At 40.1% G+C, this 15780-nt stretch overlaps 2 protein-coding genes across 3 annotated transcripts in view; one reads left to right on the top strand and one right to left on the bottom strand.

Moving 5' to 3' along the window:
• Positions 1 to 15466, top strand: part of PLEKHA3 (pleckstrin homology domain containing A3) — a 33904-nt gene extending 18438 nt beyond the window's left edge. Inside the window, exons 10-13 of one of the 2 annotated variants that reach the window (XR_011141890.1) lie at positions 2768 to 5187; positions 5263 to 5406; positions 12292 to 12375; positions 13098 to 15466. The gene's annotated coding sequence lies outside the window, so the exon portion shown is untranslated. Of the gene's footprint in view, positions 1 to 2767; positions 5188 to 5262; positions 5407 to 12291; positions 12804 to 13097 lie in introns of those variants that run through there. The other variant, XM_068948405.1, reaches the window with a different exon arrangement.
• TTN (titin) overlaps positions 1 to 15780 on the bottom strand; it is a 243634-nt gene continuing 227854 nt past the window's right edge. Inside the window, 14 exon segments of the mRNA XM_068949560.1 lie at positions 1 to 2484; positions 2618 to 2911; positions 3917 to 4070; positions 4157 to 10104; positions 10225 to 10818; positions 10910 to 11215; positions 11329 to 11904; positions 12134 to 12433; positions 12525 to 12830; positions 12957 to 13541; positions 13661 to 13963; positions 14241 to 14543; positions 15044 to 15343; positions 15462 to 15749. Coding sequence (XP_068805661.1) covers positions 2186 to 2484; positions 2618 to 2911; positions 3917 to 4070; positions 4157 to 10104; positions 10225 to 10818; positions 10910 to 11215; positions 11329 to 11904; positions 12134 to 12433; positions 12525 to 12830; positions 12957 to 13541; positions 13661 to 13963; positions 14241 to 14543; positions 15044 to 15343; positions 15462 to 15749 — 10556 coding nt within the window. The 3' untranslated portion in view covers positions 1 to 2185.

The raw sequence follows: 15780 nt of genomic DNA, 5'->3' as shown, positions 1-15780 counted from the left end.
TTTATGAAACTGAAGAATACTGAAACTATGTTGTGACTTTATCAGTGTCTGTGTATGTTATTTTTCACTTAGCAGTCTTGTGAAAAAACACTGGCTCAGCAAGTTAGTATATAAAGTTGTATTACCATATGTTAATGAATTGTGCTTCAGCAAAGCCTGTAAGTACTTTAAGTCCTATTTTTAGGCATGTGACTGACTCATCTACTTAAAGTTAGGTGTGCTTGCTTAAGTAAGTACCATGCAAAGTTGGTACAGATAGAAGAAGCTTGATTACGTTGTGACACCAGTATGCTTTCCGATTGATCAAGGCAATATGTCTAGACTCAGTGAAGGCTACTGAAGAATGAATGCCCATTAACAGCAGTGGAGTAGAGTCCCTACTTAAATCTGCAAATACTGTCTGCCAGTATCACTTTCTGTTGGGGCTACTGACTAGTGCAGTTGGTGGTAATTTTATTGTGTACCTGTGCAAGCAAATAGGTTAAAGAAGACTGTTTACCTGTGTATCTTTGTGCCTTGCATTGATATTTTTTTTTTTTTTCAAATGCCCTTAGTGGAAGTTAATATATCCTATTGAGAAGCAAGATCTGTTTTCCGAGTAGGGTTGCTGTGTTATCAGCTGACAGGAGGGGTAGGGAGCTGAAGAGGCATGGGCCCTTACTCAGGCACAGGAGGTGAGAACTTTTAATTACAAGCAATTAACAGGTGAGTTGCTACTGCCAGAAGAGAAGGCAATAGCAAAGCTTTTTGGAGGCAGTTTTTTAACCAGTTTCAGCAGCGACCTGCTATAAAAAGAAGAGATTAATACTTTCTTGATATAAGGCTGATTGGGAGGCCTGGGAGATTCACTCAACAGAAGATTAATAAGAACAGTATAAAGCTTATGCATGTGCTAGAACTTACTTATCCTTTGTCAGTGATACTGTAAGAACCTCAGTGTCAACTTACTTTGTACATTTGGAGGCCACATGCACTTAACCTGTGACAAAAACTTTTTTTAGATCTCTCTGCTGACTGCCTGCTGGCTCTTTTATCAGCCAAGCCCTTTCTGGCAGATGGCTGGGTTTTCAACATTTCACTATCCAGTTTACATCAGAAAACTCCAGTTCTGCCCAGTCTTTTCTTTCACCAACTCAGTTTCTGTAGTGTAGTGTAGAAACCATAAAAAATGGAGCATAATAAATAAAGAGCAACAGATGTAAGGTGCAGATAGCATGCTTTATTTCAAATGAACACTATTATCTCAAGGAGGTTCAACAGCTAACAAAATTTATTACTACATTAGGAGAACTAAAGCAAATTGAAGTGCTGGGCGGTACTTGTTGTTATAACAACAGTTTGTTTTCAAACTGTGGTTCATTGCTTAGTTGCCCAGAAGTGACTAAGAGATGTCTAATACTACCACACAAACTTTCAATCACTGCACCCTAGGAACCTCCAAGAGTTGGTACTGCTGCTGCACTTGAGTACCTAAATGGCTTTGTTGATTAAGGGGATGGCCAGGTGATGTTACTTTTTTAAAAGCTATTCAGGCAGTCAATATGTCAGAAACAGTACACAGATAGTGGGTGAACAGAGTGCTGGCCGCTTGCACTTTGTCCAAAAATTGTCAGTCAGTCATGGAAACTAAAATATGACATAATCAGATTCAATGTAAAACATTAAAGCAGTGCTTACAGGAGGGTAATTGCAAACATTACCAATGTCTTACATTTCTGATTCAACATGAATATTTGTGCATGTATGAAATAACTATGCACAGTATCATCTCTTAGGTGTAGGTAATCTTCAACAGGGAGCCTCTCTACCTGTTGAGGCATTCTTAGACATCAACAATGAGTTGAGGCACAACAATTAGTTAAATGTTGAGCAGGATATTCGTTTCCTAGGAAACTTTCTCCTACCAACGGATAGTTCCAAAAGTTACATTTCAAAATGTCATAAAATAATGGTACAAAACTCCATAACCGTTAACTTCGGCTATATACAGTATGTACATGTCAGTGAAAAAAGTGTTTAAAATTCTTAGGTCAATAATGACCATTAAGTCATAATGTGTATCTTTGGACTTTGTCTCATTCAGGTAGGTACAAAAATATTTTTTTTATATTTACAGATCAGATATTTCAGTCCATATAGGAATCACTTGTAAAAAGACAAGTGTAAATAATACAGATCAAGTGCTCTAAATTGATCGAATATTAATATTCACAGTGGCAGAATCGGTACCAAATTCATTGCCTAAATTCAGGGTATAAAGTCCACCGTCGCTCTTCTGGACATCCATGATGATCAGGGTGGTTAGATCTTCACTGGTTTCGATGTGGAATCTGCCTTGCTGGTCTTGACTGGTAATTTTTCTCCCTCTGCAATACCACGTGATTTCAGGAGCAGGTTCACCCGAAAACGCACAAGATACTGTGAGAACCTTTCCTTCCTCAATGCTGATATCAGATGGTAGAGCTTCAATTTTGGGTGGTACTCCTTTACAAAACAGGAGAAGAAATACCAAGTTAGTATACTTTCACTAAGATCTTATGCCATGCAGCTGGGTTACTCTGAGGGCTACTTCAAGGATATTTGAAACACTAACTCTACCAGTAATTGTATTGCTCACCTCTCAGACCTGATTTAAGCATTTTACTAGTTGAACTCTCCAGTTGAGTCATACTAGATTTCCCCATAGTACTGCTGGAGCTCATCTCTACAAAGGATTCTTTCATGGAGGACATGCTTTTGGCAGACATGCTTGCAAATTTCATTTCAGTCATGCTGCTACTGCTGAAACTGCTGAATGAAGCCTCTTGTTTAGAAGAAGCCATTTGAAAGGACTGAGAAGAAAAACTTTCCTGCATGCTTGCATCGCCACTTGTCTTCAATACTACCTCTTTTGGAGGTTCTTCAATTAGAGCTGTGGAGCATCGCAAACATAAAAGGAAAAACCAATAATGACACATTAACTAAGGAAGTCATGCAGTGCTATACGGTTAACTTTATAGAAAGGAAGAGCCAGCAAAGTTTGTTTTCAATGGAAAACTGCAGTGGAGCATAAAATTGTTTCCAACCATTTGGTTCAAGATGCTCAAATGGCTAACAATAATTTATAAAGGAAACAAGTAGGAAATGGAACTACTATTAGTGTATGACATGTATGAACTTGAGGGTAAAACATACTTAAGAAGAGCTATTTAAACGTCCTGCTATTCCCTCACTGTCTGACTTCCACTCTGATTTGAAACAGGTCATTAGACAGCATTTCCTGTTAGAACCATTAATTAGAATTACACACTGACAAAGCATATGTGTGTGTTCAGTTCATATTTATAGAAGCTGTGAAACATTTTCAAGTTCTTATAAACATGATATTGGAAATTCTCTGTTTCACTCCATTGTTCTGTAGCTAAGGCAGCAGAAGCCATCAATCACTGCAGCTTTCCTTTAAATGTAAGCACATACACACACACACACACACACACACACACAAAAGTAAACATGGCAACCCTTTCATGCTGGGAACTGATATACAGCCAATACGGTACTAAACCATTTTAGTTATGGTTAAGTTACCACAACAGTTTTTAACTATAGAATTATTTTGTTTTACTGGAACGGATCGTGTTAGTAATTGAGGAAAGAGTAATCACCAGCACCAAGGGCTTAATTACAGGGTTATCCTAGAAGGAATTCTCGTAGCCTTCTGTTAACACGCATTGTGAAGGAACCTCTGCGCTTTGGTATAGGTGTTATGTAATGCTGTTTATTTTTAATTCTTTAGATAGATACCAGAGAAATGGAAACTTGTCAAAAATACATGAATCAACATTACCAGTGGATTTTATTATTAGCCATTCTACTAGACACACCACAGCAGAGACTCCAGATTAGTCCAAACACAAGACCCAGAGAGCAAACTTACGGAGTACAGTCAAGGATGCTGTAGCAGAGCACTGCCCATGGTAATTTTTAGCTTTGACTGTGTATTTTCCAGTGTCACTCACTGCAGCATTTCGAATCTCAAGAGAATATATGTTTTTAGAGCGAGTTACTCTGATGTGAGATGAAACAGCAATCTGAGAAGGGGAAAAAAGTGTTTCATTATGATCAGTTTTATCAAGAATTCCAGTTTTGAAAGTCAATATATTAAACAATTACTTACAGGTTGGTTATTCTTAAACCACTCGATTTCAGGAGAAGGATCCCCAGAGACTTCACAGGAGAGCAATACATCTTGTCCTTCATTGACATTTTGAGACTTAGGCTGCATGATAAATGCTGGTTCATTGGAACGTTCTTTAGAAAAGGTCAGATCATACTGGCATTTAATAATGCCTTCATCAGTTTTACCTTCACAGGTGAGGATACCTTCATCTTTATGACTAGTTTTTTTGATAGTTAGAGTGTGATCACTTCCAGAAACACCATATCTATAATCATCTGAATTTCTTAGCTCCATTCCATTCAGCACCCATTTTACTTCAGAGGCACCAGGAATGTTGGCTTTCAAGGTAATTTTCTGCCCTTCAGACAATGTCATTTGAGTTGAAGAAGCTTTAATTTCTGCCTTTAATTGTTTGACATCTTCAGTAACAATTGACTTCTTAATAACTTCTTGAACTGCTGCTTTTTCTTCAGTTGCCACTGCTGATTTCTTCTGGGTAGAAACTGTAAGTACCTCAGCCTCTTTCTGAACTGATTTATGACTTTCAGATACACCTTTTACCTGGGAATGGATATTTTTAAATACTTGGCCAGTAAACTGGAAGTTAGTTTTTGAAACACCTCCTTCCCCAATGATTTCACAGGTGTATTCTCCTTTGTCAGATTCTGTGAGCTCATGGAGTTTGAGCTCATAGGTGCCATCTGCTGCATAATGAAACTTGAAATGATTGTCTTCTTTCAGTTTTTTGCCATCCTTGTACCAAGCCACTTCTCTGACACTTAAAACACTGCTTTCAACTGCACAGGATAACTTTACCTTATCTCCAAGAGTTTCTGCTTTCAGCTGCTGTTTTATCTTGGGGGGAGAAGCAGTTGGTAATTTTACTTTCTCTGTTGGTACTGTTTTGTCTCCAGGTGGTGACTTCGCTTTTGGGGGAGCGCTGGTGGGTTCAGGAGATTTCACTCGTTTAGGAGACTTAACTGGCTCTGGAGACTTTACACGAGGCTCGGGAGATTTGATTCTTGGAGGTGATGTAATTGTTTTTTCAGGAATTTTTGTTCTCTGAATGGTCAAAGTAAAGTGTGCTTCCTGTCTTCCTTCAGAGTTTTCCACCACAACAGTGTAACTTCCTTCATCTGACATTTGGACCGAAGAAATTTCAAAGGTAGACTTGTACTGTGTTCGTGTTACTTGGAAGCGCCTTGAAGAAACAATGGGTTGACCTGCACGGAGCCATGTTATTACTGGTACTGGTTCACCATCCACATCACAGGAAAATCTTGCAGTCTCCCCTTCAGAAACTGTGATTGACCGTGGTTTTGTAAGGATTGTTGCTGGCAGAGTACTTTTAAATGCCTTGTGTACAGTCCTCTCTTCCAATGACTTTTCTTCAGCTGCAGTTATTTTCTCTTCAGAAGAGGCATAGTGTTCATATGATAAAAGTGATTCTCTTGTGGCTGACATTTCTGATTTGACCTCTCTTATTGAGGAACTTGCTTCTGTAGCAGATGCTTTCTTAAATGAGGAGACTGCGTACGCCTCTGTTTTTGTCAAGTCAGGTAAAATTGATCTTGGTACTTCTTCGTCTCGGCGCTGAGAAGTGTAAGTAGTGTAATCTCCTCCTGTAACATCTAGTGTTGCATAGTCAGAACATTCCCCTTTGTAGTTTGTGCACACAGCCCTGTATGTTCCACTGTCATCAATATGGCAGTCAAGAATCTCCAGAGTTAATACACCACTGGTATTAGTAAAATGTATCTTACTGCTCTCCTGGATTTCAATACCATTATGGTACCACTTCACTTCAGCAGTTGGCTTTGACTGGACATTTAGAATGAACCTAGTATTATGGCCACATGGCACCCGGTGTGAGCGCATTCTCAGGGTGATGCGAGGAGCATGGTCAAGGGTGAAAGGCTGTTGAGTCAGAACTTCATATTTCCTTTCCATAGTTTTCTGAGTTTTCAAAGCAGATTTCATGGACTCGTATCTAGAAAATATATCAAATCTTGCCATCCTCTCAAACCGAGAGAGTGATCTTTCACTAGAAACTGGGCTAGGTGAGCGTGGTCGAGTTCTCTCTGGTGTTGGGGATCTTCTCTCAGTTTCTTCAGGAGGTCGTGACCGAGGTCGAATTAATTCAGATACGGGGCGCATCAGCTCAATGTAAGTTGGAGAAAGAGATCTTCTTCTCCTTAGTAATCTAGAGGGAGGTGAAAATTCCCTGTGAACATGTTGCACCATTTCTATCTCTTCTTCTTCTTCTGATGTGATCTCGGTTATTTCTCTTTCCCTCCTTCTCCTAAGTCTACTCTTTTCCTCCTCTGCCATATATTCAAGCTCACTCCTGTATTCAGAAAGTCGTTGAGCAGTGCCAACTGGACGGAGCAATTCCTCATCTTCTCTTTCATCCATTATTCTTTGCTTTTGTTTTGGTGGTCTGTAGGCAGCCCTGTCATGGCGTTGACGAAGCTCTGCATAGCTTGCACTGGTTTCAGCTTTAGTTGGGATGTGATAGCTTGAATATCTCATCTCTCTTTTCCTTTCCTCCTCTGAACTGACCTGTGCTCCTTCAGTAGAATACCGAAGTGCAGACAATTCAAAGCGTGGGGGGCTTCTACTTGGAGGGGAGGCAGAAAAGCCTAACTCAAGCTCTTCTTCAAGGCGTAGTCTTTCTTCTTCAGTTCTCTTCATGGCCAAATAGTCATCAATAGGCAGGAGTAACTCCTCATCAGACAAGTCGCCAAGTGATCGTCTTCTTGGTCTGTAGTAAAACTCATAATCTGGGGATGGAGTACGCCGACGTGCTGGTCTCACAGTTTCAAGATCATCTTGTGTTAGCTTTGGTATGCGCCATTTAGGCTTATACTGATCAGTAATGCGTGGCAGTGGCATCACGTAGAACTGCTCCCACCTGGAAAGGCGTATGCGTTTCTGGCGTTTCTGAACAATTCTCTCAAGTTTTCCTGGCATTTCATACTGGTCTCGCAGCCTCTTGTACCACTTCATGTCTGACAGAGGCACAAAGTGTTTAATGTTCTGATCTTCCTCAAGAGTAGTGCGCACATGTTTGCGAGGCTCTGGGACTTCATACGGCATACGAAGTCTCCTTTCTTCCTTCTTTTCTTCTTTTTTAATCTCATATTCACCTTTGACCGTCTTGGTGCTAACAGCTGGTTTATATAATATAGCAGCTTCTCTGAGAGCCTCTTGTGCAGTCTGTGTCAATGGAACGGCTTCAGTCCCAGAAAGGATTTCTGCCATTCTTAGGGTCTTGTCAATTTGTCTTTGTACATGCTTCTCCCTCTCTTCTTCTGTCTTATACTCACGCTTGACATATTTCAAGCGTTCAACTTTCAGGTAAGCCTGACAGCTTGTAGATCCTGCACTGTTTGTAGCAGTAACTCTGTAATAACCACTGTCTTCCGGTAAAGTATCCCTGATGTGCAAAGCATAGTAATCTAAACCTTCATGAATTATATCAAAGTTAGGGCCTAAGGATAGAGGTTGACCATCTTTCTCCCATTTCAGTGTTGGTTTTGGTACACCAGATACTCTGATCTCAAAACTGACATTTTGGCCTTCTTGACATTCCGCGTTTGCCAGAAGTCTTTTAAACATTGGCCTTAGTGTGGCATCTGCTGGAGGTGGATGTGGAATCACTGTGAGCTTAGCTTTGCAGCTGTCTTCACCATATTTGTTGCGTGCCACAATACTATATTCAGCATCATCATCTTCAGTGACGTTATGGATGATGAGCTGGTAAAGACCCTTGTCTGATTCAAAAGTATACTTTCTGTCGTCATCACCAGGTTTGATTTTCTGGCCTGATTTGAACCATGTTAAGCGAGGCTCTGGGTGGACTGTTATAGTTACTCCAAACCGGACATTTTCTCCAACATATGCAGTACGATTATACAAAGGCAGAGTAAATTCTGGTGGACGTTCTAGTAGTCTCATAGTATCAACTCGGCGTTTCACTTTCCTAGCAGTTCTACATCTGTAGTACTCAGAAATTTCTCTCGCACCTTTAACAAAAAGTTCAGCATAAGAGCTATCTTCACCATAGTCATTTACTACCTTGCATCTGTAGGTACCATCATCTGATTTGGAAACATCTTTGACGTACATGGTTGCCACACCTTCTTCATATTTGATTTCATATTTCTCATTGCTCTCTAATTGCCTCATACCAAAGTACCAGGTGACTTGTGTGGACTGATCATAGTTTTCAATCTTACACACATATTTGGCATGCCCTCCTTCTTCTACCACAGTATGCATTATCTGTCCAGCAATGGGACCAATGTCAATTGGTGCAACTTTAACTTTAGCCACTGTTACCCCTTTCTGAGATCTAATTGCACCTCCGCAGGAAATGCGGGCTACTGACACTACTGTGTTCCATTCCTTCTTTACTAGAGTTTGGTAGTAACGTCTGTGTCGTAATGTCTTGATGACTTTAGTGCTGGTCTTTTCGGTCTTCTGTTTCAGCCACACGTGGTTAAGTGCTTCAGCAGCTGTCATCCGAGCTTTTCTTTCCTTCACTAGTAGGCGATCAATGAAGTCCATGGCCTCAATGCTTATGTCTTTGAATGCTTCATCATCAAAGTTGTATTCAGCATTTAGAATATTTTCAATAACCTGTTGGTTTGTTTCAGCGATGAAAGGATTAATACCACTGAGGAGTATATACGCTAGAGCACCAACTGACCACATGTCAGTAGCTGTGCTGACCAAATCATGATGATGTATTTCAGGCCCATAATATTCGGGAGAAGTAAACTGGAGTCTAAAGCTGTCTCCAGGCTTCAGCTGTCTGGCTTGACCAAATTCAACGATTTTAACTACTGAGCTTCTTCTTGTGAAGTAAATAATATTGTCTGGTCTAATATCAAAATGTCCAATGCTGTGACGATGTAAAAATTCTAGTGCATTACAGACCTGGCGTATGTAACTTACTATTTCCCTTTCGTTCAATTCAAATGAAGCTGTGCTAATTCGTTCAAAGATGTCAACTCCAGATATGAATTCAAAGATCATGACCAATTCTTCTAGACTTTCAAATGATTCGTGAAGATACAGGATATTTCGGTGCCTCGCAATATTTAGAATGGAAATTTCTTTCTTTACTAAAACTTGGTCAGCACCCTTTACTTTGACAAACTTAGCCAGGTAAGTCTTTTTTGAAACTGCCTCAACACAGCGGTGTGCAATTCCAAACTGCCCACGTCCAAGCTCTTCTGCAATCATATATTTGTCATAGAGTTCCTTTGTAGAATAATGAGCTGCTTTAGCTGTGGTGACTTCTCTGGTCTCATCAACTTCTTCATCATAGTTCATTACTCTGGTCTTATCTTCCTTTGTTATAATTGGTTCAGTAGGTTCCGAAGGCTGGCTTTGTCCAAACTTGTTCTCTGCAATTACACGGAACTGGTAGGTGGTCTTGCCAAACAGATTCACCACTGTGTATCGTGTATCACGAGCCTGTGCAACACGAATCCATCTCTCTGCTGTTGTAGCACGTTTCTCAATAATGTAGTTTATGATTCTGCTTCCACCATCAGTAGCTGGTACGTTCCAGGTTAAGTTGACTGAATCCCTTGAAATGTCAGTTACCTTCAGACCTCTTGGAGGATCAGGCACATCAGCCACATCTAATTCGACTGTTTTTTGATCAATGCCAAATCTGTTTTTGGCACAAACAACATAAAAACCTGCATCCTTTCTGTCAACACCATTTGGGAAAACAAGAGAGGTGAATGAGCGCGTAACAATGACTTGGTAGTGTCCATTAGTATCAATAAGATCTTGTCCCTTCTGCCATGTGATCACTGGCTGAGGTGTACCACTGAATGGAATCTTGATGCTCACCACTTCCCCTCGGAGGGCATGAACAGCTCCCATGCCTTCCAGGTTTTTGGGCAAGTGAATCTTTGCAGGAACTGAAATAGAAAGAGAAAAAATAAAAACATCAGTAAAACAACACCTGAGAAGAGCATCAACAGTCTAAATATTCAAAGCTTGAAAAGAATTTGTGGTAGGAATCAAGACTCTTTATTCACCTTCAACATCCAAAGAGGCAGTGCCAGATACAGATCCTCCCTGGTTGGTGGCTCTAACTTGATATACTGTGGCATCATCATCTGTTACGTTTGTGATGATCAGCTGGTGATACCCACCCTTGAATTCTTGTATCTTAATCTTTTCACCATCCGGCATGATTTCTTTACCTTGTCTGTACCACTTAACAATAGGCTTAGGATGACCAGTGACTTTGCAAACAAATGTGGCATTAGCTTGAAATTTCACATTCAGATTTCTTAGTTCTTCTTTGAAATGTGGAGCTTGAATTGGTACATCAGATTTTGGAACGACTGGTTGTGATATTTCACTCCATTCACTTTCACCACCTAGATTTTCACATTTTACACGGAACTCATATTCAAGACCTTCAATAAGATCTTTCACAGAATAGACAGTTTCACGAATTTCATCTGTTGTAACTGAAATCCACTTGTTTTGTTTTTTCTCGCGCTTTTCAAGATAATAAGTTCTAATCTTTGCACCTCCATCACTTGCAGGTGGTTTCCATGAGACCACACAAGAGTCCTTTGTAACAGCACTTGCTACCGGCTGACCAGGTTGTCCTGGTTTTTCTGTAAAGAATAAAAAGATTCAAAATTTGAAGTGAGCATGCCTTAGTAATTATGCGGGCACACAGAAATGAATATTCTGGTGTCTGCTTACCAAATGGAGGCTTCATAACAACAACTGAAGAAACCTCTAGTGCTTCACTAATGCCATATGTATTCTGAGCAGAAACACGGAAGTAATAGCCTGCATTTTCAGTTAGGTTGACAATTCTACAGGTCGTGCCTGAAATGCTTGAAGATACAAGTTGCCATTCTGCTCCTTCCTTGGCTTCGCGTTTCTCTATGATGTAATTTGTTATCATAGAACCTCCATCATCTTCTGGTGGTTTCCAGCTAATTACCACAGAGTTCTTCAGTATAGACTCTATAACAATTGGTCCCACTGGTTTTTCTGGCTTATCTGTAAAAAAAACAACAAAACAAAACAAAACAAAAGAAATACATTTTTAGTTCTTTTGCCGGTAAATATTTCAGAAAATATTCCACAAAGATACTGAAAATAAAATCCATTACCTTGTATCTCCACATTAAGTACAGTGTCAACTGTTCCAAATGTGTTACTGAGTTGGACTTTATACTTCCCAGCATGAGTCTTATGCTGGACGTTCTTAATAGCAAGGTGAGTATAATGCTCTGTGTTCTCAATAGTAACAGTTTCTGATCCTCTCAAAGGTTTGTTGCTATGGAACCAAGTTATTGCCGGCACTGGTCGGCCAATATACACCACATGAAGGCGAAGGGTGCCACCTGCACCTGCATAGTATTTCTCTTTCAATGGGAAGCCAGGGTGGAACTGAGGAGGGGCTTGCAATAATAACTTGCCGCTAGTTTCAATTTCTCCGACATCATTGGTAGCCATACAAGTATAGAGCCCTTCATCCTCTTGTTCATCTGTTATTACTGTGAGTGTATGGTTGCGTCCGTCAGATGACATTTTGTATTTTCGACTTTGCACTAGTTCTTTGCCAAAGCGATACCATTTAATATCAGGAAGAGGTCTCCCAACAATTTGGCATGTCAACTGAGCTGTTTCACCCAGTTTAGTTGTAACATCCTGCATTTCTTTTCTTATGGCTGGTGCTTCTCCAGCTGTAAGAGAGACAGGTAAAAATAATGGAGATTACTATAAAATGCTGCTTGATTACTGTATTACTGGTATTTAATCTTCATTTATACTTGTGCCTCTTATACCTGCAGGACTGTGCTTTAGGACAGTCATGTTAGCAAACAGCATGTAAAGCAAATAGCATCTTAAGTGCAGCACCACAGTTTATAACATCTAAAATCACAGCAAATATTACAATATTTTCCTGCTTACATGTTAGCTTAGTTTTCACTGCCATAGCAGTCCTTCGAGGTCTGCTGAGACCAGTCTGATTTTCTGCAAAAACACGGAATTCATATTCTGTAGCTTCTAATAATCCTCCTACTGTAAACTGCCTGTCCTTGATGCGTTCTTTATTGCACTTCTTCCAGGTGCTTTCTCCAGACTGGCGATACTCAACCCAGTAGCCGAGGATCTCTTTGCCACCATCACTTTCAGGACGTTCCCATTCTAAGGTAATGCTGTCCTTAAATACAGAGGTGATCTCAATTTCTCCAGGTTGGCTTGGCTTGTCTGAAAATTACAATATTTACAGAAGTTAAATTCCTCTCCCAATGTCACTAAATTGCTCCGCAGAAGATCTGTTAATGCAGACATTTCTTACCAAATGGATCCTTGCATACAACTGGTTCAGAAGCAGGACTTGCTTCGCTTTCACCAATGTCATTTTGAGCAATGATACGGAATTGATATTCAGCATCTGGAACAAGTCCTGTGACTGTATACATGGTAGTGGTGATTTGAGTCTTGTTATGCCGGACCCATTTCTCCGTAGATGTCTCTTTGCGTTCAATGTAGTAGCCAGTTACACGAGACCCACCATCATCTTTAGGTCTGGACCAGGATAAGTTAACAGAACTCTTTGTGACATCAAGCACTTCAGGTGGGTTATTTGGAGGCTCTGGAGGATCTGTTAATAATGGGAATAATAATAAGAATAACAGTAGTAATAGCCGGTAATAATTTGCACTTTTAGAACTATAATGTAGTAGTTAAGCAAGGTATTTATTTCACCAAATCTAAAATGAAGACTTACTGAGAGGTGTTTTTGGTATGGCTGGTTCTTCAGATTTGAGAGATTTGCTAATACCAAAGTGGTTTTCTGCAGAAACACGGAAGTGATATTCCACATTTTCTTTGAGGCCCTTCACCACTAACGATGTCCCTTTTACTCTAGAGTCAACAGTGTACCAGGCAGTCTTTGGTACTTCTCGTCTCTCGACAATATAACCTAGAATATCCGCACCACCATCATCTGTAGGAGGTCTCCAGCTTACTCTGACAGAGCGAGCTTGTATGTCATCATACTCAAGTGGTCCTTCTGGTGGATTTGGAATGCCAATCACTCTGACTTTAATATACACAGCTTTTTTGCCACATTTGTTTTCAAGTGCCAAGTCGTAGGTGCCAGAATCTTCTCTTTCTGCATCTTTGATCACAAGTTCTGTGTGAGTGTCAGAAGTTGCAATCATGGCCCTCTTGCTGATGTCATGTCCTTCTTTTGTCCATTTGCATATTGGGATGGGCTTGCCCTTAATTGGTATTGTAAGCCTGATAACTCCACCTTGTCTCACCAAGAGACCTTCTTGGTATTTTTCATCAAGTTCATAGTCAGGGTATTCTGTAAACAAAATTAACATGTAATGCTGTCTCTGTTTTACAGATGACATCATACCTTCTTTAGGCAAAATACTTCTTTAGGACAACTTTCCATATGAATTAAGACTTCAAATGTCTTACCAAGCATTTCTGTTATTTTGACTGTTCCTGGCACTTCAGCAGGTTCTCCTGGCCCACCAGCGTTACAGGCTAACACGCGGAATCTGTACTCTGCACCCTGGGGGAGATGTGTCAAGGTGTATTCACGAATCTTGGTTGGAGTGGTGTTGCATTTGGTCCATTCAAATTGATCAACCTTCTGCATTTCAATTAAGTAGCCAGTAACTTTAGAACCACCTTCATCTTCTGGGGGACTCCAGGCCAGGGAAACAGATGTTCTTGTAGTATCAGTGACTCTTGGATTCTGAGGTTTACCTGGAGGAGCTGGAAGAAAAGATCAGATAGGATGGCAGGGTCTTTTTGTGAATGTTTAACAGCTGTAACAACATACAATCTGTATTTAGTCAATGTAGTGTTTATACAGGAAAACTTAAGAATGAAAGATTTTCAGTAATATTTTGCTTGGTTTTCTTCAGTCAGAATCTCCTCTAATATTCATTAACATATTCAGATAAAATTTTAAATAGTTAAAAAGAGTAACTTTTATTAGTATCATTCCCTTCTGCCATAAAGTGCTCAATCTATATAGGGAATTGCTTACCAATTGGATCCCTGGCAACAGCAGACTTGGAAGGACGGCTGGGTTTCCCAGCACCTCTGGCATTGATTGCTGTAACCCGGTGTTCATATTCTAATCCTTCAACCAATCCAGTGGAACGGTAACGAGTCATAGTGACTGGAACTTTATTTACACGTATCCATCTATCTGCTCTAACTTCTTTGCGTTCCACAATATAGCCAGATATCTGAGAGTCACCATCATCTTCTGGAGGATACCAAGTTAGTGTCATGCCATCTCGAGAGACATCAAACACTTCTGGAGTGCCAGGAGGACCGGGAATACCTGTAAAAACAAAACACAGAATTAGGGAAGAAAGCATCAAATGAATCTACACATTAATAATATGCAAAAAATTGTGAATTACAAAGACAGTAATATCTACATCCTGTCAAACACTTTTTATCAGCAGCTGTCAAAGTACTCTACAAACTAGGTCAATGAAATTATTCTTGTTTTTGTAATGGGGAAAAGCCAGTTTTCCAAGGCTAGTGGTGGACCTGGGCATAAAATCCAAGTTTATAGAGTTTCAGACCAGCTCTATGCAGTACATTTATAATACCTATAGAGAGCAATATATTTAGGTTTATGGATGGCATTTTTCTCCAGAAGTATAACAAGATTACTGTGTATCGTAATGCATCACATTATTTGGCGAAAGAAGGTAATAACATCTAGAAAAGCCTTATCTACGTGTGCATATATGAGCCCATGTAAATTATTTTCTATAGAGAAATTAGCAAATAGAGAATAGAGTTAGAGAATCAGCAAAAATTCAGACTTACGGATTTTGCTTCTGCATTCTATAATCTCAGACTGCAGGTAAGATCCAATTCCAAAGCGGTTTGTAGCAGCCACACGGAAAACGTATTCTACACCTTCAACAAGCCTGGTGAATTTAAACATTGTCCTGGTTACTGATTCTGAAACTGGTAGCCATCCAGGACGGTGAGCATCACGCTGTTCTACTACATAGCCACTAAGTGCAGCCCCACCATCCAGCTCAGGTGGCTCCCAGGAGATGGTTATGTAATTTGAATCAATTTCATCAATTCGGATAGGTCCCGTAGGTGGTCCAGGTTTGTCTAGGAAGAAGAAAATTAAAAGACAACAAATTAACACTAAGAAAAGGAATCGTATTGCTCTTGTGACAAAGGTCATGATGGAGAAGGATCATGAACAACTACCTTAATAAATACTTACCAAGGATTATAACCTTTATTGTATCAGTAACTGTTCCAGTTGTGTTCTTCAGTTCAAGTGTATACTCCCCTGTGTCATGTATGGTGGTCTCACGCACAGTTAATTTAGCCATTTTGGCAACAGTCTCCATTTTGATGCGTTCTGATTCTTTTAGTTTAGAACCAGCAAAGAACCAAGATGCGGCTGGTGGTGGTCGTCCCTCAATTGGAATAGCTAACTCAATCGGCCTGCCAGCAGGTATATGAATTGTCTTCTGAGGGATTCCAGCAAGGTCGATTGTTGGTAACACTACGAAAAGAAAAACATTGATATTTGAAAT

This window comes from Struthio camelus, chromosome 6 (genome assembly GCF_040807025.1).
Source record: "Struthio camelus isolate bStrCam1 chromosome 6, bStrCam1.hap1, whole genome shotgun sequence".
Lineage (NCBI taxonomy): Eukaryota > Metazoa > Chordata > Aves > Struthioniformes > Struthionidae > Struthio > Struthio camelus.
This window is presented reverse-complemented; position numbering and strand designations above follow the sequence as displayed.